Below are 25,562 nucleotides of genomic sequence, written 5' to 3'. Positions count from 1 at the left end.
CGCAGTCTTGGACCTGGCCGATGTTTTTATATTCATTCTTTTTCCACAAATATCGCGCGTTATGCCCACAAATTCGAGCACTTACTGTGATATCTACAGATAGCTTAGTTGAAAAACTGACTACTTCTTGAATTCGGTCCTAGATTCGGCCGAACAAATGTTTTTACCCGCTACAACAGGATTCTCAGCATTTCAGCATTTCTGTTGGCGATTAGAATATATTAAATGAGTAACGGAGTGTTAAATTTACCCCTTGATCTCTGATCATAATGGAATGGCTTTAAAGAATTATTTTAAAGCAAAGAACACTCATACTGAATAGAATTTTCCAATGTTTGACTTATTACTACTAGTTATTTTGCTAACTTGGAATAGATATCAAAGGAAAAGGCAAACTTTCCCTTAAGTGATATTTTTCAAGCCATCTTTCTATGAATTTCAACTTTTAATTAAAAATTAACTATCGGGGCTTTATAATTTACTTGGATAAAAACTTCGTCTACTGAGCTTCTACCCCTCTAGACTTTGCCTCTAGATTCAAAGCATTTTCTATACTTTTTTTTGCAAAAAGATGCATAAAATTCGAATTGTTTTTTTTTTTTTAATTTTATGCTTAACGATGCAGTTTTTGGGAACTTCTAATTATGACTTACTATAAGGTTACTTTATTCCATCTGTAAAGTTTTGTTTGCCATTCCTTTTTCTTCAATGGAATAAATTTACTTCCTTTGACTGTGCAGTGTACCTTTTCTATTCGAGATAGAGTAACGCGAGTGCAAGTTACCTTGGCATCATTATAATTAATTTGTGTTATTATGTGATGTAGTCATAGGCTATGGGTGACGCTTCTCGACTTTAAAAGATGTGACCTTCACCTTTTTACTTTTCACTGAAATATGTTCATTTAACTAATGGTTCACGAAGCTGGTAGGCTTGCACAGCAGACCCCGTCATTGACAAGTACAATATCAATACCGTACACGTCAGCCAGCTCAGCCACGAAGTGACGATCGGCTATGGGATCCAAGTTTGCTCTGAAAGAGTCGACGATGCGTCACAGGTTAAATAGACCTAATTGTAAATACGACAGGGCGAATAGCTCGTGCGGCAAGACGACTTTATAAAGATTTAAACGTAAATTATTATGTAACTAAAGGAACATTAACACTGTAACTGCGAGAAGAAACTAACCATACACTTTCACCGAATGAATTTATATATGTACATATATCTATGGTGTAGGGCAAATGTCTCTTGATAACTGTATAGTTCTCATCTCAGAAGTAGAGACTTCCAAGTGACTTCTCAAACTGTCAAATCTTAATCTAATCCACCTTATATAAAAACATGTTTAATATAATAATATTTAAGTAAAGATGTGTTATGTCGTCTTTATTTTGGTACCTTCGCATGTGCCCTGCTGTAAACACTCTTGAGGGAGAGGCTTCGGCAGCGTACAATTCCTAGAATATCACCGGAAAAGTATTTTCAGTGAAAATTCCAAGTAGAATTTTTATTCACGGAGCCATTCCCACTGTAAATTCAACCTCTTTATTTGCTAATTATTTTTAACCTTGAACAATTGCAATTTTGAACGCTTGTTAAAAAAGCTATGTGTCTACTATATTGTTTAAACAAATCCACCGTCCCCGTTAGCATCAGGGCTGAAAGGCTCCAGCTCTTGCGGCACGGGTAAATTTCATATGTATATTTAAATAAATATTTTTTCAAATATGTATATATAGAAATTCCGGCGCGGTAGAGTCTGAAACACAATTGATACTATCAGAATATTTATTTTCGTTTACTGATATTTGCTTCACAAATATTCGTACTCTAAAGGTGTCAATAGTAATAAGCAGGTCTGTGTTCTTTGAATAAATTAAAAGCTTGTCTACTATAAAAAGCGGTCTCACCTTGAAAAGCTGTGTATTTTGAGCAGCAAAAAATGTTGTGAACCAACTTTCATCAGCCTCGCTTTCTTTTCCCGGTGGTTGTGCTTTTGATCTGGAAGTATGTGCCAACACAAGAGAGGGTCTCCATTTGTTAATTTACACTTTGATTGCTATAAACGTTTTACCAACTTGTTTCTATATGAAATCATGTTATAATACTGACAGAAATCAAAAGACATACGTGGGACGCTTACGTCCCCAGCGAGTGAAAGAATCAGCGCTATTGATCTTAGAGTGATCATTGTTGATCGCATTTGGGTGAAAAGTTGCGTCCACCACTAGAAACTACATTTGGAATAATTCATACTTCGCGTCTGTCACAGAAGTCTAAAATTTGTAAAGCAATGTGTTGTATCATAAATACATTTCACATTTCGGGGATTGTCTCCTAACAATAATGGCCATGTTCATCAGTCCCTTTAATAGCTAGGACGTTTCTCGTTTACTTCAACTCTTGATTTAATTACCTAAGCTGACTGAGATGCGAAAATCTCAAACGATCAGCAACGTTCGTTTCGAGAAGGCTGTGATGTCGAAGTTTTGAGGCGCGAACATTTTGCTGGTCGATGTACAGGTCAAATAGCGACAATTTTGACTCGAATATTTTTTCCGTCGTACACGCCACATAGGATGAAAGATTCGCAATCCTGGAAAAACCATAAAGAATAGAAACAACCGATACAAGCTTCCACACTTAATTAAGGATTTAGTTGAGCCGCGTTTTGTAAAATTTTCTATTTACCAAACATCAACTACTAAATATCCAGTGTCTTGTATTTGAGTGGTCGAACTGGGCTAATTTTTTAAGCCAACAGAGTCTCATTCTGGAGAGATTAGCGTGAAAGATGGCCGAGTAGTGAAATGTTTTTTTCCTAGAAGAAGAACTTGGCCATAGACCAGCAACAAGTTGCTCCTCATTTACTATCATCAAGTTCAAAAACAAGGCTGCATCATCATTTATAAACATCGCCACGGCCGCCAGCATCGTTCACGCTAATATATCATCAGTGTAAAAACCAAGCCAAATGAAGAAGTGCGCTCAATTTATATTGCATGAATAAGCGTATTCGACGTGTACTCTATAACAAACTGTATTTAGACTATATTGTGGGAAAAGCTATTAGGTGAAATAAAATATGCTTACCAGTAAACCAGGCTTATTATGCGCATTAATTGCATAAAAAGGCTCGCTTTAAGTTATAGTTCTGTTCTTAAAAATAGCATCCAGTAGATAAAATAAAAGCTACTCTAGAAGGTACGTCTTAGACCTGTCGCAAGTCGTGTTTTCTACGTAATTATTCAAAAGCAAAGGAAGTTTTCTTGCATGAAATGAATACTCAAAAAAGACTGAGTTACCCCATACTGCCCCTTTACAACTTACCCCTCTATATCCGCAATATTAACATAAAACTGTGGAGGACAAAGTTTGGAGCATCGTTCAACGTTCGGGTGAACGTGCGCCACCAGCGTAGATGTGCAGTAGACTCGAAAACACACAACGCCTATTAAAAGCCATCACGATTAGTTTAGGTCAATTTAATATCAAGCCTTAACATACAAACTATATGCACATTTGTGTGCTGCATAATTTCGTCGCAACTCACTCTAACAATCAGCCCACAAATACACAAAATAACTAAACGGTATAATAACAGTTATTATTATTTGGACGCCGGCATATACGAACACGACAACGGCTCAGGGAAGGATCATCCGATGAATATACACAATACCACCAACAACAACAACAACAACAACAACGAACTATAATCATCTTCTGATTGCCAGGTTATCACTAGGTTATCTTTCAAGGTTTAGGTTTTTGAGTATGCCATTTTGCGCAATTTGTACCTATGTGAAAAGTAGTTCTTTATGCTTTCATAATTAGACCTCGTCAACGCTGACATAAAAAATCTATTTACAGTCTTTGCTATTTTTTTCATGATGGAAATGAACAGTAGACTGACGTACACACATCGTCTAGTAGAAATATAGGAAAAAAATTATGGTTTGGGCAGTTTGTGTTTTTGCCCAAACCACTAGCAAACAATGGTCGCTCCAACGACCTGTATCTGCCAGTGATGAATTAACATTGGATGTTTTTTTATCTCACCAGGACTGAATACGGCCTTACGGAAACAATTTTTATGAGTGGATTTTCTGATCGAGACACCGGACATTCATTTTGAATTATTTTATAAATGGTATAACACAACTGAAAATTTAATTCAGACGGAAAAGGTTATGTTAGATGGCAGTTTATACCCAACTGCTCAATTCGTTTCGACGAAAGTTTCGTGAATGCAAAATAGTCATCTCCCTTTATGCGTACCCTGTAAAAAAATTCTCGTCACAGTTGGCCTAGGCCAAATCATATACGCGTAAACGTACCAATAGGAGGCTGCGAGAAAAAAAGGATTCTTTTTCGTAGGAGAGCGAATCGCCATAGAGCGAACACCTGGAATTCAGTAGAGCCCACACGTCAGAAAACCAACGTTGTATTTTGGTGGAATGAAGACAACCACCATTAACAGACATGCCCAAACCAAAGACAGCCTCTTTTTAAAAACAGTTTTAACGAATTTAAAAAAAATGTGTATTTTTCCGTGTCTTTTTGCCAATATTCTTGTCACAAGCTCATTGACCTTGGCACAATCGACGTTGTTTCTGTTATTTGCAAGTAGGAGCGAACTAAAAGCAGGTAATCTGTACTGTCATAACTTTTTTCTACTACAGGAAAACGCTGCTGTTCAGGTCAGTCAAGTGTACGAAATATCGTTGCACTTTTCTTAACATTGATGAGAACTAAGCTTTTAAATAAAACAAAATAACTTAATATACAAACAATTTGCGAGAGACTATGTATAGCGGGTAATATTTATCACCTGCTGCACTCGTCCGACGCCAAACGTCGAGAGCACACGAGTTAGCACCACCGCTTTAAAAGCCCGGAAAGAGACAATCTCTTAGGAAGCGCACTAAAGAAGTTATTTTCAGTTGGAAAGTTTCACAATTCCCCAATCAAAAATGAAAACAACAGCTTCTCGCAGGTCACCGGCAAATTCTGTACATCTAGATTCCTTATTATGCGCAACGCCTTATCATGATGTATACTTATTGCGACCGTGCTATGAGAATTATGGTTCTAAATCGTTCGCCTGGAAAAGATGTCACGATACTAAATTAAGTACCCGTTCGGCTTAACGAATAGCGTGTCTCGTCTCCTTCTATAAACAGATATAAAGAACAGATGGGTTCTACGTGCACATCTCGTAGATAATTGAACTAAGCAGCTAGCCGTACGGATAAACCGGGACGATAAATAGTATGGATACAGCAAACGAGTTGGAGTAACCGTAACGCATATTGTATAGAATTATGGTCGTTTATTTATTATAGTGTCGTTCAAGGTTTTTTGCCACAGTATATGCAATTATGTTATCATGTTCTTATCTGTCCGGAAGAAATATTATTATATTTGTTCTTATGTGAAATTTCTGAGCTGCGGGTATTAATAGCATTAATAAAACAACACATACATTGATCGTGACGAAGGTGGATTTTCGCAATTATGTGTCTATGCATTAAGTGAAAAGGCGTATACAGCCAGCTGCAAGGACAGGACACAACCGGCCAGAGAAAATATCTAGCTGTTATAAGTGAATCCGACAAACTTCGAAGTTGAATAATTTATGAACTCTGCGCTGCAAGCAGACGAAATTCGACTGATAAGTATTCCAATCCTTTAAAAATGAGTTACAAAAGAATAGTTTACCCCTTAGGGGAAATGAGTTTAGAAGGAAAAACATCCTTAAAAATAAAAGTTTCGCGGTCTAGTTTTTTTTTCACTCGAAAGCTATAGCAGTGCAGAAATTCATCGAAGATTATAAGACATTAGGCAAGAAGGCTTTAACCGAAAGCAAAATACGTATATGGTGCAAACGTTCTAAACATGGAGACTAGAGTGTTCAGGGCTAGCGATGAGGCAGCCAGATAAGAGGATTTGCCCCTTCAGGACAATAATACATTGCCGCAATAGAGGAGGCTTCTCACGAAAGCTTATGTCTAAGGACTTTGTCAGTTAAAACTGGCGTTCAAAATGTAACAGAATTATAACCCATATACTGCAAAACGAATCTGAGTGAAAAATGGGTCCTCCGTAAATTTAGTTCAGGCCAATTGGAAATGCATATGGTCACTTCCACATAAAAATCGCAAAACTTTAATCGTCAAAAAACTTGCCTATAGCATACTATCTGAGAGGGATCATCGTACAGTCTCTATTGCGCGTTGAGAGAATGGCAGACAGAGTAACAGGGGAGAGAATGGCGTTGCCCTAAAGAGGTACCGTGTTTGATGATAATAGCAAAAATGTTCGAACATAAGAAGATGGAAGTACTTGCAATAGATGTTAGTACGGCAATCGAAACAACGCAGTCTAGTTAGCTGATAGAGACGCCAGTTTTCATCGTAACGTTTCAACTAGTTCCTGGGTCAAACAAAGCAATATCCAACGTTGGCTTCAACTCACCTATTTTCCAGATTCAAGTCCACGTAATTCCAAGTCTTCCACGCCCTAAAAAAGGAACTGCTGGATAATCATGTCCTACTACCGATTGGCTATAAGCCATAGATGCAGAATTTATATATGAAAACGCTAATGGTGGGCGTATGACTGTCCAGAACCTGCCCTAGCGTTGAAACAATTACGTAAAAAATAGCAGACTACTTCCAACACATTAAAGAATCGTTATTCTAGCGCAACTAGCCCAAAGGTTATTCAGTTTCAAAGTTTTCCCGATTCGCTTGTAACAGCCTTACACCGCTCCCATAAAAACCGCAAATATTTACATTGCACTATAACTTCTCATACCGCGAATCATCCGTTTGATATGCCCAGCAGTGCCAACGCTATCGCAGCATTCCAGGACTGCGTAGCAGCACGCCGTACAACACATCGGTCTACACCGTGTTCCAGGAAGAACAAGACGCAGTATTACAAAGGTCAATTGACGGTCGCCGATGTCATAGATCCTTTCTCAAAGTATAGGCAATTAATACCCGAAAGTTTTGCAACATAAGTATATCTTAAATTATTGAAGAACACCCTAGAAGAAAATTCCGTTTTTTTCTTGAGTATTCTAGTAAGATGAAGTATGCTTACGAGAAACAGCGATACAAACCGACTGATTTAAACTATATGATTAATGTAATCTCCTGTATTTCTAGAAAATCTGTTATTTTAGACTAGAGATGTAATTTAAAGAAAAATTGGTATTATAAAAATAAGATTTAGATCTGTTCAGCATTAACCGCGTTGACTTCTGGCAATTTCCAGCAATATTAATAAATGAAAAAACTTAGGCTGAAAATTACTGTGACAAAAAATTTCGACCTTACGCATACTTTACCTTAGCAAACTCGCAGTGCCCAATATATTAGTTTCGAAGCATAAAATATTAAAATAAAAAAAATAAACAAGTTGAGTACTGTACGTTACAAGCTACTCCTTTTTGTAGCGAAAATATCGTTGTTAATGAGTTATAATAGACAAATCGATAAGACTGCTCTATAGGAAACAATATGCTGTATTTCATACTAGTACATGATACACTAGGTTGCAGTAGATTTGCCAAAGCGATATCTGAAGTTCTAGCATATAAAAACTTTCGGTTCACCCTCGATGGACAGAAGTTCTTGTAATTGCCGAAACGACTGAAGTTCACATCTTAATAACCTTATTCTCCGGGCTTTCATAATTTTAAATAGCAAAATATACCCATGATTAAATTAGGCGTTGGGTGAACTAAACTTGATTTACTGGGTTTGGGTTTAAATGTTGTTCCGTTAAAACGGTATAATATTTTACGAAGAAATCGGCATAGATTTCAAATGAAGTGGCTACCAGGTGCAGCACACTTCGTAAATCATCGATATTCTAAAGTGTTTTGGAGTACCAGCTGAGATCTAATCACAGAGGACTGCTTTTCAAATAGAAAGTTACTAACTCTTGTTTTACAATCGAATGAGCCGCATGATGGCATCTCCACGAGAAAGCGTTAGGTCGTCTCATTTGGTGCTGTTAAAAATTCCTTTCCTAAGTAAGCAGCTAGCCGAGCTTGCGACTATAATGGGTGAAAATGCATGCTTAATCGCTTATTTATAGATATAATTATTGATGATCGATATCGATTGTTCATCGAAGATCTATCCTCAAACGATACCTTCAGACTTCAGCTCGCCTAGAGGACAAGTAATGGGTACGTATCGGTTCACATGTGTGTGCAAACCAAAGTAGTTAAATGAATAGAAATCATAAACAGAGAATACTGCTATCCAATTTTCAAATCGTAGGGCACGGATATCACTGCACGCTTTGGTTGACGATTGTGAATACGTTTGTCGGGCATTCTAAACTTGTCTCACTTTCAAATTTCAGAAGATAGGTGTTTTTTTTACTATAAGATGATGAGATAGGCAATGAGATGATAGCAGCTTTATCGATAATAAAGACGCATGAGATAAAGATGGTGCATTTTCTTGTCAGCTAAAGCCAAGACTAGGATATGCGCTGGAGCTGTGCTTTAGCTTAACCCAGTTTAATATCAACTGTGGTATGTATGACAAGAATACGTACATAAATGAAAAGTACAGATAGACTGCGTTGATTTCAAATATTGCTTCCATAATTTTACATTCTTACACTACCCTAGGATTGAATCGAGTACTTATCGGATTTTCCTGACAAAACAAAGGATTCTAATTCCTAACCGCTGCTGTAGTTTCCTCATAATCAATCAGTTAATCTGTTTTATAATATTTAAGGTCTTAAATTTCGATACCCAAAGACAAATAGAAATAAAGATGATTTAAAAAAAGTAAGCAAAGAGATAGGAGGGGGAGGGTTACAGTTATGAGCCAACCTATTTCTAACTGCTGGAATAATAATAATACTTTGTTTTCTTGAAAACTTCTAACTTTAAGACTTTTTAATTTTCAACTATCAATGTTACTATCCTTTACATGTCTCTATAAACGCCGGACTAAGTAGACACGGTAGATGAGACTAACCTTCTCTCCAAAGTAATTGAGGAATTGCGAGAAGCAACCAGCCGGGTGAGTAATTTCCATGACTGCGGGCATATAACTTCCACGATCCACCTACGTCAAATGCGATTATTTGAAGACAACAGAAAAACAAAACTGATTTTCTGTCTCTGGAATAAAATATCGCATGTGTTAAAAAATATTCCAGAACTTATTATTTTAATACATTTGACTATATGCTTCAACCACTTTCTTGATAACGGAATTATTTAATAATAATGTTCAGTAAAATGTTGGTCTTGTTTGTCATGTAAGAGTGGAGTTAGCTATGCCTTGAATGCCGAGCACCATTGTAATAATTGATCCTTTTACCCCATTTTGTTTATTTCAATCTTTTTAACAAGTTGTGACACAAACAGCTGTGAAGGGTAGATCGTACCGTAGAATGCAATTTTTCTTGCAGAACATCATCTGCTTGATACATTCAAAGCGTAATTGCGACATATGTTTAGAGCAAGGTGATTCTTTGGCATAAGTCTGATAAACCTATAAATACGCTTATAAAGAAACACAAGAACACGTAATAATGGGAATGGCAGACCGAGAAGTGGGCGAATATATATATATATATATATATATATATATATATATATAGAATATTATAATTAGAATATTTCAAGCTCTTTTTGGCAGATGTTATAAAGGCATACAAAAAATTCTCACCACATAATATTCTTCATTAAAGAAGTCATGATTAAAAACTGATTGGTTTAGGTTGAGGTGTTGCCAGTGATTACCAATCGTGACATAGCAGAATTAGGAGAAAATCATCGGTTTTTCGTATGTAGTTTTTCTATTCGAATAAAAGAAATAAGAATAACAGTAACGCTTTACCATTGAGTCGCAACAATTCTAATGAGTTAGTCTATTTCGAATAATTAATTACCAGGTCATCTTTTCCTATACGCTCGTTTTCATAGTGTTCGAAAATACCTTTTCACTGCCGTCATCAAAAGTGGCGAGATCTACCTCAGCCATTAGATAGCCTCCTACAAAACCAAAAACAAGTCACACAAACAGCATTAATTTGTTTTTAGATTTAAAAGTAAAATATTTAAGGGATACCAGTTACCTAGCCATCTTGAAAAAAGAGCATCGTCGAGTAGAAGTTAAAGGCTATATTTTTTTCATAAAGGAAACTATTTAATTTGTTATTTTTATTACATTTAATTTTATCATAAAGTTCAGTACCATTCCAAATAATGTATAGTCACCTTTATTACTGTACATTGTAGCAGAGTTGTGATCCGTTTTACGCTGACCAATGACATTCCTTTTGTGTTGAAAGAAGTGAAGGAGGTCACTGTAGCTACCAGGTTCCTCGAGAAGATGGCTGTGACAATGTTCAAACATGGTTTACATACAATAGAACTTCTATACAATGGTCATCGTAGCTGGAAGTTGTGTAACTGGCAGCATTTCCTTTTTAGATTATAGGGTTGTAGCTCATACCGGGCGCTGAACAATACAAGAATTCCACAATCTCATAGGTCACCTTAAGTATCATGTAACAAACGATATAGGCCCCACATTCCTGACACCGTTTTTAAATTTTTGCCAAATCGATTCCCTAGCCCCATGTGCCTTTGTGTCGCGGTGATAAATACGGCGTAGTTACTTGCTACAGAAGTTAGCTTTCTAAATGAATACTTCTCTGAAAATCTCATATTCAATCAAAAAAAAAAATATACGGGCTTGCCATTAAGTGCATATCCGATTGCTGTATTTTTTACCGACCAAGTACCAACTACCGGTTATTTACTATACAATCGAATTTCGCATGGACTGTATTCAAGCAACATAGGCGATCCTTTTCCCAGAACAATCTAACGTGTCGGGAAGCTACACCCTCCAAAGAAGGCTAATAATTGCATTTAATAAAAGTTACTATAGAGTTATATGAGACCCCAAAGTCGCATTGACTTAGAGCACTAAGCTAAAGCATTACATTTCCAAGCATGTTGTGTCACACTCCTACAATAGTTTTTAAAAAAAAATGTTACGACATTACCATAACGAGTTGTTCATGCTAAATATCCTACCTTAATTTATCGCTCTTATTTAATTTTTTTTATCTTCAATCTTCACGTGAAATGATCTCCACTCTTTGTCAAAAACTAAGAATCAATTAAAAACATAAGTGAACCAGATTATCTGGTTTGAGTTAACAAATTTAGTGACTTGTGTGTCTCATAGATCTAGTTCAATCGTGACCACTTCGAACGGGATCACCCCCAAAAAAAAACACATTTAGTCCTACCATCAAAAACTAATTGATTTATTGTCTGACCGCATGACCGGCAAGATGTTGATCTGAGAGTGGCTTTTTATCCACAAAAAGAAAATCAATAGGCAAATGAAAGTTATACGAATAAATTAACTGAAAGCCAACATACCCATTCACTTCTTTACATTACGTTGCAAGTTATATTTGCAAGCGCAGAAACGTCAATATATTACAATTAAATTCAATGCAGAAACTTACCGTACTTGAGTTTGAAGGAAACTTCTGTAGACATGTAACAACGAGTAGCTTCTTGTAAGTACACCTACTGATTTCATCCTAAAAATATAAGAAGTAAACGGGTATCATTAAAGATATTTTATAGTTGCGGTTCTTATTTAAATATTTAATATGTTCGCACTATGCGAAAGCTATCCGCATGAAGTAAAAAGAAGCATAAGTGAGATTAATTTCGTGTAAAAAGCAGAAGTACCTTTGAAGCTAAGTTATGTATGTATATTATGTGCATGTTTTTTTTGGAGTTTTATAGAAATGCCGGAGTTTCCAATATATCTGCTTTCATATACATTGTTGTATAATTGTGTGTTGCTTACAACAATGGACCTAGCGGTCCCAGTCCTTCATACAGGCAAAGTACACTGAAGAAAAAATGCGTTCTCATAATAGCATAACGGACATTCTTCTATCCGTTCCTAAAGAGAGATAAATTTCGTCTCCGACATATAGTAGTGCCGTTAAGCATTGCGTCGCACGAACTTATATACACTGTAGCAATGATGAGGTCCAACTACTGGCGACAATCGGTTAATCAGCCGGCTGGAGGCTATTACATATCCACAACCAGCGTTAGCAGGAAATACACTTATTGTAACAATAACCCGTTTCACTCATCTATGCTATCAAGCGGGACAGCTTTGTCTAGCGTCCAGTCCTCTTATGTTAGGCGAGGCACGCACGTCCGTATTGTGTCGCGCCTTATTGATAGGCGTACCGCGCGACTCGCTTCTCGAAGCTCCGCCCAAGCTATAATTTGAGCAGTTTTAAGGATATGTCAATCTGTTGGCGAGAGCAGTGTGGAAGAACGGGCTTCCGAAGCCAAAGCTACCTGTGTGAAGTGGGCGTTGTTTTAAGACCTCGAATCCGCCGGAAAATCTGGGTGTGGGTCACCTCTCATATACGAAGAAATCGGGCGATTGGACTAACCGTGGCGTGGGGGCTCATTAGGCAACACCGCTTCAATCCATAGAGCAACTCGAACAAAGTTTCACCTAAAGCCTTGCATACCATAAGGTTCATTGCGAGATGGAGAAACCGGGCGTCTTCAGCAACCGCGCAGACAGGTGCTATATAATTGTGCGGACTGTCTGCTCCCTCAACCCGCTCGCCTGCGGGTGCATTATAGCAATTTACGTGGCAAACGTTGGGGCGCGCTAACCATTGCTCGAAGTGCCAATCCCGTAAGTAGCTTGCGTTGTCCGTAACAACGGCGTCTACGTTTCGGGACGCGAAACGGCCCTAAGGTCCAAACTCATCTTAGCGACTAGCCGTGTCAGCGTACTCACGGGCGTCAAGAGCAGTCAACGCTTATTGTTCGGCTTTATTCTTTGGTAGAATTCGCGACAGCGAACATTTTCGAAGTTTCGCACAGAGTATAACTCTGTGCTCTGGAAAATAGCGACACACGAGGTAGTGGACGGTCTGTGCATTGCTCAGATGACACTAACGGCAAAGAACGCATACCGCTGGTTCAGCCGATCGTTGGACACCTCATAACATGAAATGGTAAAGTGTGGTTTCATGCAGTTACAATTTGCCTACATTCCTGTTTTTATATACTAGATCCACCTTGGTCCTACTTTGAAGTGTGGAGCCTAGCGCAGACTTGCTAGTTGGTGCGTTGTAATTGTTTTCGAGTCAGCACCACGGCTTATAATCTTCAGAGCCAAAAACGAATCATCATATAAGCGGCCTAGAAAAACGGACGGCCTACTTTTAGAAAACCGCACAGCGGCTTGGCGATTTCGGCGCTCGACACAAACCGTAGTATGGTGCTATCCCCAAAAGGTTTCTCGGTTTACGGACGGTCGTAGTGGCTCGTATAGGATGTTCGTTTCTTTGGATAACATTAAAGGCCTTGTTTTAGTGATAGTTTAGTGGTTAACCTATTTCCCTGTTAATCTTAGGGCCACATATTTCTAGTGAAATGTCTAACGGCTACACCGAATATAAAACTCACATCGTAGGAGTTAAAGGTCTTGCTCAAAAATCCATGGCCAAAATATATAACAATAGTGAATGTGCATGTCGACGTCCTGAGGTGTAGATCGGCAGGGCTGAGAATAGAAACCAGCTGCCAAATGCAAAAAGTCCTTAATTTCTCTGGAATATAATATTATCTACGTACACTAATGCCATTTAGTATCGCAACCTACCCAGAACCCGGTTTATTAACTACTAGAATGTCTCCGGAGCGTTAGATAATCCAAAGAACAACCGCTTCAACAAATACAAGCCACATCGGGTTTAAAATGCTATGTTCTACCCATTTTCGGGCGCCATGAAGATGTGCCGGTAATCGTTTGCCAGGTTTAATGTGGCATTTGACTGTTCTGGCCTCCTTAACGCGCCAAGGGCGTCGTCAATTTGCGGCAGAAACCCGAACATCTTCATCACCGCGTTTGATTTCTGATAGTCTACAAAAAACCGAATCGAGTATCCTTTTTTCTACAGAAACGATAGACGGAAACCCATAGGCTCGCAGTAAGTTCCAGCATTTGCTGTACCTCCTGCGTGATGTGGACTCACGCGTGATGTGTGTGAAAGGCGACCCGACTAAGGTGTGTATGTAATGAAGGCTGGTCGCCCATTGGTATCGTGTTGCTAACGAGATTTGTATTAAGAAGCTTTTTCAGCTTTCTGAAGAAACGACCGAATTCGTCGCACAACAACTCCATCAAACGTTAGGCTTGCGCAACTTTTCTCCGACACGGAGTTCCGGTGATACACCCGTGGTCGGGTGGGTACACCGGAAGCTTCTGGTTTAGAAGGCGTTATGCATATCCGGAGTTAATTAAATCTGTAGCACAGTCGAGGTCCGGACCGCTGACCACTAACGGCTGGAGGGTATTATATAACCACAACAGATTAGAACCGGAAATGCATTTGTAATAACAATCTACATTTTTGAGTCCCTATATATATATATATATATACATCGTACTAATAATTCGCCAAAAATCTCAAAAATATAAGAGCTTAAAACGGCAAAAGGTTTTAAAGTTCGGGAGTGGTACAAAAAGTCCTAAATACACTAAGACCGTTGGAAATAACCTAGATGACCTAATTGGAAATTGACAATCTTGTCTCCAGAACGGCGAATAGCTTTTGTACAAAAACCCAAGTATATTAAAAACGGCGTGTCGAGTTACTTCGCTAAATTTTCGAGCTCTTTAAATCTAAACCTCATTAGAGTGTCGCTTTTTCAAAAATTGCATATAAACTAACACTAATGCTGACCGCTGATTTCGAGTAAAACTATTTTTCATTATTATATTATTATAAATTTCTAATCTTTATGGGAACTGGTCCAACGCGAAAAGATTGTATAATAGCTTGCCTTCACCTAAACGATGCGCTGTTCTTTGCCATCACGAATTTGCTGTTTTATTCTAGAACGAATAGGCTTTCGCCTCGTATCAGGAGTCGTGGATAAACGTGTTTCATTACGAGGAACAACCCGCTGAACATTTCCGCAATTTGAAAGCACTATCCTGTATATCACGCAAAAGGGCTTTAGTTCGCTTTGAATAAAATCGAGAGAATAATACTCTTTATATAGAGGCTAGATAACACAGCCAGTTTTATTTGCGCTAGAGCAACTCGTTAATTCGAACTGCATTTTTATATTGAATTCAAGGAATTCTTTGTAGTTTTTGTAGTAGTAATAACTGCATTGGAATCGGCGTAGGCTGTTGTGTACTTTTTCATTGTAAGTCAAAAATGAGGCACACGGTGTTATAAAGATATATAAAGATACGACCTAAAAAATATCAGTAAATAAAGCTAGCTTAATATATTAAGTTAGCTTACTGGAACCACAGGTTTTTCGTATAAGTACTGATGAATTATGTTCCATCTACGAAGAAACACGTTATCAATATGCTATGGTTACAAAGGAACTAAATATTTGGTAAGCATCGAGAGAAAGGATTTTGTCTCTGAGGGCATCTTATAAGAATTTCTACCACGCCTGAGTAAAAAAAAGTTTGTTTCGGAATAATACTTGGAATCACTTATGGAGATCATGCTTTACTCTGTCAATAAGGTTAAATTGTAACTTCTAGCGAATACGTATTCCACTAAGTTGAATGGAAATTGCAGCTTACCTGGCTCCACGTTCAACAGTACTAGCAATGTCAAGTTTCTCAAAACAGGCCAGCCCGAAATATGAGCCGCGTTTGAAATATCTGAAATTAGATTCAGTGAGAATGACTTTAGCGCAAAAGATGGGCTCAGCTTAATATGAAACCATGTTTTCAAGATGCCAATCCATAGACTAATTCTAGCAAATATACGCTTTCAGATATATGGTTCATAAGGAGAGCCTTTATTATGCGGTTCAGGTGGCCTATGAACATAAAATACAAGACTGCGCACGCAAGTGAAAAGCAGTCTGCGTGCGACAGATGATTTTCTTCCTATCAGATCCCATGTAGAGTACCGATTCCCGTATGACCGGCAAACATAGGCTGCGTAAACTTAATAAAAATCGTTTCTTTAATTGGTATCGTGGTTGCCTTCATGCATAGAATGCTACAGCACCAGATAACGATTAGGGTATCGGAAATGAGTCGAAAATGTTCTTTTAGTAGCTGTAAGTGCGACGTCTAAATTTAGAAGCCGAAAAGATATGTAAATGCGAGCTTTTGAGCCTTGCATAATATGAATTGGAATTTGTTTCTGCCTCACCCATTTGTAAATATGTCTCTACAGACATATGTCCTTTGGCATAAGCTCAAGACAACAAAGGAAAATACTTTTTGAATTTAACAGCTTCTTATGCACTCTAAGTTAAAATATGGTTGTTTCGCGATCGCTTGTTCTAAACTGCATTTCTTTGGTCTTGGTGGTAGTGATTAGCAAAGTCTGCCGCGGATCACGACGACACGTTGACTGTTTTTTAAAGTCGCATGAATATTGCGTAACCCCAACAAGCACGTACTTTGGAGTTTTGAATAACTATGAACAATAGGACGTCTCTTTCAGTAACTGCATGTCATCACACAGAATTGAGGGTTTTCTATGACTCCATATTCCGTTAAAATAGCGAAAGAATTAATGTTAGCACCTTGAAGTTGACGAAAAAAAGACTCACCACGACACAAGGCTATTTTCCTAATTTCCTCCAAAAAAAACTCTTTAATAGAGCTTTTTTTACAAAATGTTTTAATAGAATTTACTTGACCTGCCGAGATCTATCTTGTTATTCCTAAAGGAGGTTCCGATTCGCCAAAAAGCTACACGGCTGGGTGTGTAAGCAGAAAAGAAAGCGAGCATAATTCGTGCAGGCAACTCCTCGTTGCGTTTTGTTTATACGATGCGCCTTACTTTTCGCTTTTAAAACAACAGCGAGGGAGTATGAACACTAGTTGCCTAGACTTTCATCTAGTTCAACATATTGGTTATCCGTGTACTTGATATGTGGTGCTCGATTAAAGATTAAAAAGTAGTCTTAAAAAATTCTTCTACCGAAGCCTTTCACATTTATCAATTTTTATATATAGGTAATGACTGAAAGGACTTTGAAGAAAGTAAACGGCCGTTTATAAGCAGTGCGAAATTATTTGTGAATATTAATGCGAGTTACCTGGGAGTCTACTACGTTGTTGCTACATTGTTAGCAACAAAGTAAGCTATTCTTTCCAGCTTTGGCTGAAACGATTTTGGAAGCTTCGTTTTTCTGCTTGTGATATATAATATTATACGGCAAGCTATGGAACGCCGACTAAAAAATAGTCTTATTCAATGCTTCAATTTACTTTCGACATAGTTAAATCGAGAAATCCAACACATAACACCGCTCTATGATAAAACTAGAAAGTTATTTGAGAGTAAAGAATCCATTGCACGACGTTCATATAATTTCTGTGCAATTCAAAACACCATTGCATACATGCTACACTCAAAATTGCACATGCTCCGTTTCTTAAACGTTATGGATCTACTATTCAAGGTAACGTATAGTTACGTCTTTAAGTAATATGGACAATCCTGGCCCAACGTCAACAATACTCACATGAAATCGTCTGTAGTTCGGTGAGCACCACTGGCCATTGCCTTAAATTCGATCCCGTTGACATCTAGTTCTTCAGGTGTAAACCACTCCACAGTGTTGCCTTTAATCAATTGGGAACGCCAAGTAACAAAAGTACTGTGTTATTATACTCAATGTGCATAATCGCATTCAAGTTACATTGAAGAAATTATTAACTTGGCGTTTCATTTCTTAATAAATTATATAGTAAAATGTTTTTATTACATATTTAATTAGAACAGAAAAATTGATAATAATTGATAGATATGTATAGAAACCTACGAATTGCTAAGTATTTAATGTTTCAAAGCCGACGCAAACCGTCACATACATAGTGGCTGTTCTTCATTCAATTGATACAAAATACAATGCAAAATTCACAAAATTTCTTACGCAACTGTTAGTCATTTTATTTTCATAACCACTGGGCGGAGCGTATGATAAAAAAACAATTGTGTTGTACTCGGTGAAAACAACTTTGAGCCTCCGCGCATTGTAAAAACATACGCTTTTTGACAATAAAGTCTATAAAAATTGCATCTAGTTTACGGTAGTTCTCACCTGTATTACTAGTTCGTAATTTTTTCAAAATTAACTGCGGTTACTTCGTAGTTGAAACGTCAGCCCCTGACGTGATAAACTGAACGATTCCTGAGCGAATAAAAGCTGTATAATTATAGCAGATACAAACTAAGCTTTGTTTACTAGTTAAGACAAATGGTAAACTAAGCTTACATTTATATTTTTTACTATTAAAAGTACCCCAGTAGTGGACCATAGCTAATAATTTAGTAAGAGTTTATCCACAGTAGTGATACGTTGTACCGAGTTTTGTTGGAATGAGGTTTAGATCTATCCTAATTTGTCTAATGATTTCGATTACGACGTCATACGTACCATGACGTATATCAAAAGCAACGACGAACACTCCGACGACGTCGCTTAGAAGCTCATCACTTGCTTCCGGTTCGGTTGCAAAAGCCTTGTATTAAATTAGTCAAATTGTTAGCATAAAATTAGGTTAGAATTTTTCTCCGTGGGAATCGTTTAGGAATGAATATAAACTCAACATAGGAGAAGTTTGTGCGTTATGTGTTCGCTTTAAGAAGAGTTTATCCCCAATTAAAAAAAATAGATGTATTTGAAACCATCTTTTCAGCACAAAAACGTTTTGATTGTATTAGAGTATAATACCTTTCCACCAGAAAGCTGACTTAGCTGGGCTGCAGTACAAATTATGGTCGGATCCAGCGAATCAAATCCACACAGCGAACTGAAATCACGATTTGGCAGATAGTGGGTATAATTGTTTTTAATCACGGTGTTCATGTAGTGTATGTCGCTGACGAAACATGAATGAACGACCCCTGTGTTTTTTGCTTCTCAATGTGAGTAGTACCGCAATGTTTACTAAAGCAATGCACAAGGGCAGTGCCGCACGTAAAACTCGAAACTTCTACGTCATACTGGTACCCAATACTCGCAGTGACTTGACCGATATGACAATGATAACGAAAATAAGTGACATTAGACTTTATCGGACAATTTTTACAACGTGTTCGAGTAAATAAAAATCAGGCGTTTAAATCCGGGTTTTTTTCTGTATGTACCCGTAACGGCATGAATGGAAATACCAGAGTGTTGACTTGATAGTCCGTAAGAGTTACTCTGTATTAACGAATGGTAACGTACGTGTGTCCAGCATCTTCGGAATGGTTTTTCAACTATTAAAAAGATTTTTTATATGTCAATTTTACGATGCGAAAGTTTTGAATCAAGCCAATCTTATAAGCTCAAACCATTAGTGCTTTTTTGAAGTTACTCTAGATGGATCTAGATTCAAATTTACGTACTCTAGTACACAAGTACACTAGACAGATTGACGGGCTTCGCCCCGTGCCTGCCTCGCCGTAAAGATAAAAGTGGGAAATTTTCTCTGGAATTCAACGTTGTGCAGATGCTGTAGAACCAAATTGGTTTCAAATACAAATCTTTCATAGATTATCAACGGTTTTCGAGCAAATCACCAAAAAAACCTCAGTCATGATCACAGTTATATGGAGAAAAAGACGTTCTCTGGTAGAAAAGAAATTCGAAGATCTTTCATTAATAGGTTTGCACTTGAAGTGGGCTGCCAGTGTGCATCTCTAGCTTCGCGCCGTTTAGCCTTTTTATGATTTGATTGATAATTCTACGCTATTACCTTAATAACATGATTTTCTAAATTTCTAGAGATGTTATTCAGTTGAGAAACTTGACAAGCAGCCATCTTAACTATCGGCTTGGCGTTATTACATGAATCAGTAGTGAGATCAGCGCTCACGTCATACCTTTGTGCAGCACCTGCGGGAAGGTCATTGGTTGAAGTATTATCGTATCGCTGTTCTGCAACAGATTCGACAACTGAGTCATCGAGAAGTAGCGGCGACTTGTCTTTACCGTGGGTCGATGTACGGAACATACTGACTGAGGCAGAAGTTTTTGGAGCCCTCAGGCTCTTTGCCTTGTGGAGCTGCCCTATTTTCCAAACAATGCCAGTCTCAGTACCTGCGCATATAAGATTTCTGTAATCTAAGCCAGTCGTATTTGGAAATAATGAGTAACAAAAGCGCAACTCATGTGTCAGTTTTGAAAACAGTATTGTTGAGTTAGCAAAAAATAAATCTAGTCACCAACCTTGCACAGTAAATGAAATTTGTTTTTTTATCTATCTTTATTTTAAACGGTCGTTAGGAGGAGCAATGAGTAAAAACAATTTTTCTTACGGCGCACATTTTCCATGTGTAGTAGGTGTACAAATGAATTGCCAGTTTATACCTGGACGAGAAAATATCTAATGGCCTAAGCACTCTGATAAGCATCCAAAAGTTTCACTTAGACCCTGTGCATTATTCGTTTTTTAAATCCAAATAAATACTGTCCTGCCAAAAAAATGCATCAATTCAATTGCACCATTCTGGATGACAGTTCACTATGAGCTAAAACTGCTAGCAAAGAATTTGCGAAGTTTCGTCAACGACATTTTTCTCTGCATGATATACAGCTCGAATGGTGTCAGACTTTTTAGGACGAAATATGTTAGGCCTACCGATGTGGGCAAAATGTTATGCAAATTCAACTCTACAAGCAGCTTCGAATCGTCTGTACTTCATGGGAATGATACTGAAAGTAGAAAAACGGGTTTCCCATGATCTAAATAAATAGCGTGGTATTGCACCACACTCACTTTGATAAATTGGGTGAAATTGTTACCCCCGTTGAGACGCGTATCCTCTACTCTAATTTTAGATGTAAAACATCACAAGTTTATCAAGAACAAAAGAGGTATTTACAAAAAAAAGGGTCCTCTACGCTTTGTGGAATATACAAAGGATGTTCTACTGCGGGTTGAGCTTCATTTGCATTAAGTTAACTATTGCATTGAATTTTTCGTATAACCAATACGTTGACTTGATGATGAAGTCTTGCCGAAAAGTGTGTCCGTTTCAAATTGACATAACAAATATTTAACGTCAAGTCCTGCAATATTACAGTTCACTCATGCAGGATATTAAAACGTCTACGTAGCTAGGTTTTGTCCGGGCAAAGCGCCAAAGTATGCAACTCCCAAATAGTTTATAACCTATCAAATCGCAATTGACCATCTCATAACATAATCTTTAAAATATCTATCGTCGTTATTTATGTAGCTTTTTTATTTCCTTCAGTAATTGCATTCAGCGATAGTAGCACCTAACAACAAGCGTTTTTATGCACTTTAACGACGATGCACGATTAAACACTTGAACTAGACGTGAACCTATCCTTGTCAGCTATTTGTGTTTAAGTACTCATTCCATACTCACTTATTCATTGTAAACGAGTGATACTTACATCCATTCGGAATGTAACTGAATACTACCCTATCAAATATTTTCATGAAACTCCACCAAAGCCAAACAGTTTTTAATACTCAATGACGATTTCATAGTTGAACTCAGCTTTTGATAAAACTAATGTCCGTTTTTAATCGTACATGAATTCTAAAGGAAATTCTATACGGCGCACGTTGCCATATACAGTAATTCAGTGCGCTCATTTATTTTTAAATCGTAATAACACTACCTAGTGAGCAATAAAAGACAAGTGGGAATGTGATAATGTTAGTACTATATGGCTAACTGTACACTGTCCATTCAACTTGGTACAAAAACTATATGTATATATATGGCTTACATAGATGAAAGAATAATAGGTAAATTCTGTCTACTACGATCGCCATCCATGTACGCAAGTTTGTCATTGCGAAGTGTAATTATGTGGTGATATTATTATTATTATGCAGTACTAATGTGAGACATCGCATTGCAAGCAAAACATAACATGTGTTACACCTACGGTAGACAATTGAATCGTCAATCTGATCTACATGCTCGTTATTTGTATTGACTACAAATACTTTGTCCAGTCAGTAAATACCAGTCAGTTTCGGAGCTCACCCTCAAAGTGATCTCTAATAAATTACGAATGAAGAAATTTACATCACCCTTTTGTTTTAGCTCTAAAAGACACAAAAAAGCGTGCATGCGAAAAATTATTTTAGTGCGAAGTGATAAGGTAATTCGTATTTTATTCGTTCAAAAAATGAACCAAAGCCATAACATTGCTAAGTGCTTGCAAGAAACATACCCGTCTCTTGAGATGATCTATGATGAAACTGTTGTCTCCTAGGTCACAGAAGAACAGGAGTAAATTTCAGAATAATATCCTACTGCTAATAAAGTTTATTTTTGTCGGAGATGCGGGGAAATTTTTCTATGTTTGCTGCTAAAGTTCAACTTTAAATGCCGAGTAAATATTATCCAATCATATTTCCTGAGTACGTTGAAAGTTTCGTTCAACACGATTACTCGTTTTGCACATATGTGCAATTTTCTGCGCTACCTAAGCACTTCCACCACTTTCGATGCCCATTCTTGATCTAATTTAATGATATTGCATATTTCTATAAGAAAAAATGAAATACCAAATAACGGACTTCAATATACGTTCTAAAACTGAATTAATTCGACGGGTATATCAGTAAACAGAGCAACAGGAATATTCACATTTGAAATAGAGGTTACTTCTTCCATGTCCATGGCAAATCACTATAGATTAGTTATAAAGAATTTCAGATACGATTATTAAATCATGAAAATAAAATCACTATGATGATATTTTCCACTTTGGTGACAACACTTTGGTGTGTGGGTTAAATGGATAACTGAGGTTCGTGTCTCCGGAGTCTGCGGGCACTCCTCTTTTCTGACAGGAGTTTGGTTAGCCGCAGCAGCTGTGGCTAAGCGCAGATCGGCTCGTCCGAGCAGCAGAAGAAAGGGTCTGCACCTAGCGTTCTTTTAGCGCCCCTAGTTTGTTCTCATGTTCATTAAACATCAGAAGTGTGGGCCCTATAACCTCTGCTTGACATATAACAAGCACTGCGGGAACAATTTTGGTTATGGCATGCAAGAGCATATAAACTCAAAGTATAATTCTTTTTATTTTGCATTTTTTTCGTTTTGTATTAAATCCTCTCTTCTATAAGACATAAAAAATATCTGCCGATGATCTTGGATTATACGGTCACTCTCATATACCTGACAAACGATTCACGCTACGAATAACGATAGTGTTTTTTGCTGGTGTGAGAAAAATAACACGATCCTTTCTCTTTTCAAATGTGCTGTCCTCTGCTCAAAGGACGAGGATCGGGATACTATAAATGGAGATGATAATCCCGCGGTCAGATCTATAAGCCATCTCGATTTTAGTACCCACACTATGCAAACGATTACCCACATTACAACGATGATGATCTTCTACTACACTAGTATGTAGCTGTATCTTCTATTATTTCATTATCAAAAATGAACCTTGAATTTTATGTCACTTGTTTTCGAGAAGTTTAGTTTTAAGATATGCATACTGCTGTCAATTATGGTAATGTCATTTAAGACGCCACATCAAAGCTTTTGAGCTAGTACAATCCAAATCTTTTTGACACGCGGAACGAATAACTTATAACCCTCGTTTCTATTTTATTATTCCATAACAAGGTAGTCGAACATCATTTCTAAGCATTTTGATTCACATTCAAGTGACCTCAAAAACACGCTGACAATAAAACATACACATGTAATTCATAACGGGACTTGCGGGATATCAGATTGGTCTTATCGAAAGAGGACTAAGCTCTCAAATGTTGAGTTGTATATTATATCTAACCTTTCGGGAAGATAATAACATACCTTAATTTAAACAGATAAGTTCTGTTCTTTTTAGAACTCGTACACAAATCGTAAAGTTTTAAGTACTGTTCTCAAAATTTAAAGACGCAGGCACAAAATGATTGCCGTTAAGCATTCCGAGAAATTTATCAAGTACGTCATACACGTATCATAAATTTTCCGGGTTGCATTTTAACAAGAAAATCAACTTTCATCGGTGTAAATCATCGGTGTTCTCCCATGAAGCCATATCTACTTACCAAAATTATCAAAATCTATCCTTTTCGAGATGGCTCGAATTTATATATATATATGTACATAGGCACGTGTTTAGTGGATTCCGGAAACAGCAAAATAAATTTTAATTATTTGTGTAAGTAGATTTGGCTTGATGAGAAAACTTTGCTTTGGAAATCCTATACCTAAAGAAAAATATTTCCTTACTTAGAAATACGAAAAGCCATTTTGAGTACCTGTGGTACGCATGTAGAACGAACCGTACCACTCACATTTTCTCTTATCGGCCACGGCAGCATCAGTGCACTACCGGTCGTTAATAATGAACAGATTACGATACGCTAGTAAAGCCATTTTGTGTGAAAGCTTATTGTTTTATTTGTCGATAAAATCAAGAATGGACAAACAGCAATTCAAACTTGTTTCCACTTTTACTGGGCACTCCGTCTAACCGTGGAGCCTTTATATTCACAATTGGCTTATCAGTGTTAGAAGAAAAAGTGATTATCCTGTAAAATCAACATTATCGTATGGTATGCAGAAGTGTGTATCCGATAGTAGCTAACCCAAGCAGCTTATAATGGCTTAAGTACCGTTTTTAACCTGTCTATGGAACGAAAACGCTAAATAATGTACATAATATAAATAATAAATAAATATACAAAGACAAATAATCAGTAGAGATTACATATTTTGAGGGTCGTATATCTCGTGAACATAAAGATGAAATAGCGATCCGTAAAGGCAGATGTATACAATATTGTTTCCTTTTTTATCCAATCACACCGTCGCGCATTATGTGTCATTAATATATACTTAATACTATAAATATTAAAAATATATAGCCCATGTTAGCTTTGTTAGTAGTAGAAGTACTTCATTTGTCTGACATCACTTACTTTATAATTCTTAACACATGTTCATTTTAGGTCACACCTTGCATTGCCAGGCTTAGACTGGTAGTCTCCAGCTTCACAGTTCAAGAGAACACGAAGCGCAAAAATCTGAACTTTTGTTCTTTACTCAGGTAACCCAAAAAATGGTTATGCTAGCTTATAGAGTCGAGATTTTTTTTTTTTCATTTTCAGTTCACAATGGCTAACTATTTCTTAAAACATTTAAATGTTAGCTAAGTAATTATTGCTATATATGATACGTCACCAAGCGTTTATTCCTCAAAGGCTTGGCCGCTTCGACAGCGATGCAACGGAGAAAGGAGTGCCCCGCCTAGTTGGCCAAATGCTGCTTGCCCGTTTACGTCTAGCAAAGTAAGCAAAATCATTCCGGTCGCAGCAGTCATCATCGTCTTGTTTATATTTAGCCTTTATAGAGCAACGATAGGCTCGAACAGAACACGGCCGCCTTTTGGTTAGTCGGTTTCATGAGTTGGTTGCTTGAGTACAGGGCCGAGAGAGAGTGAGAGAGCACTAATGGCTGAGCTGCTGAGCTTTGAAGTC

The 25,562-nt window shown here is 37.4% G+C and overlaps 1 protein-coding gene across 8 annotated transcripts in view; it reads right to left on the bottom strand.

Annotated features, from left to right (window-relative positions):
- The window catches only part of LOC111255384 (DENN domain-containing protein 11-like), a 38,922-nt gene that overhangs the window by 8,259 nt on the left and 5,101 nt on the right, over positions 1–25,562 (bottom strand). For 2 of the 8 annotated variants that reach the window (XR_015317978.1, XM_022817308.2), the window contains exons 1-17: positions 22,708–22,945; positions 22,289–22,326; positions 19,951–20,167; positions 18,815–18,893; positions 18,518–18,602; positions 17,603–17,702; positions 15,693–15,773; positions 11,548–11,625; positions 10,277–10,395; positions 9,996–10,051; positions 9,027–9,116; positions 4,347–4,413; positions 3,337–3,457; positions 2,423–2,602; positions 1,917–2,007; positions 1,405–1,463; positions 876–1,034 (exon numbers count right to left, since the gene is read on the bottom strand). Coding sequence is in view for 7 of the 8 variants with exons in the window: in XM_022817308.2 (XP_022673043.1) it covers positions 917–1,034; positions 1,405–1,463; positions 1,917–2,007; positions 2,423–2,602; positions 3,337–3,457; positions 4,347–4,413; positions 9,027–9,116; positions 9,996–10,051; positions 10,277–10,395; positions 11,548–11,625; positions 15,693–15,773; positions 17,603–17,702; positions 18,518–18,602; positions 18,815–18,893; positions 19,951–20,167; positions 22,289–22,326; positions 22,708–22,709 (1,581 nt within the window). In the remaining variant the exon portion in view is untranslated. Of the gene's footprint in view, positions 1–875; positions 1,035–1,404; positions 1,464–1,916; positions 2,008–2,422; positions 2,603–3,336; positions 3,458–4,346; positions 4,414–9,026; positions 9,117–9,995; positions 10,052–10,276; positions 10,396–11,547; positions 11,626–15,692; positions 15,774–17,602; positions 17,703–18,517; positions 18,603–18,814; positions 18,894–19,950; positions 20,168–22,288; positions 22,327–22,707; positions 22,946–25,004; positions 25,320–25,562 lie in introns of those variants that run through there. The other 6 variants (XM_086976204.1, XM_086976207.1, XM_086976192.1 and 3 more) reach the window with 5 other exon arrangements.

This window comes from Varroa destructor, unplaced genomic scaffold (genome assembly GCF_002443255.2).
Source record: "Varroa destructor unplaced genomic scaffold, Vdes_3.0 BEIS01000001.1, whole genome shotgun sequence".
Taxonomy (NCBI): domain Eukaryota; kingdom Metazoa; phylum Arthropoda; class Arachnida; order Mesostigmata; family Varroidae; genus Varroa; species Varroa destructor.
Note: the sequence above shows the minus strand (reverse complement) of the source record. Positions and strands in the feature narration are given on the sequence as shown.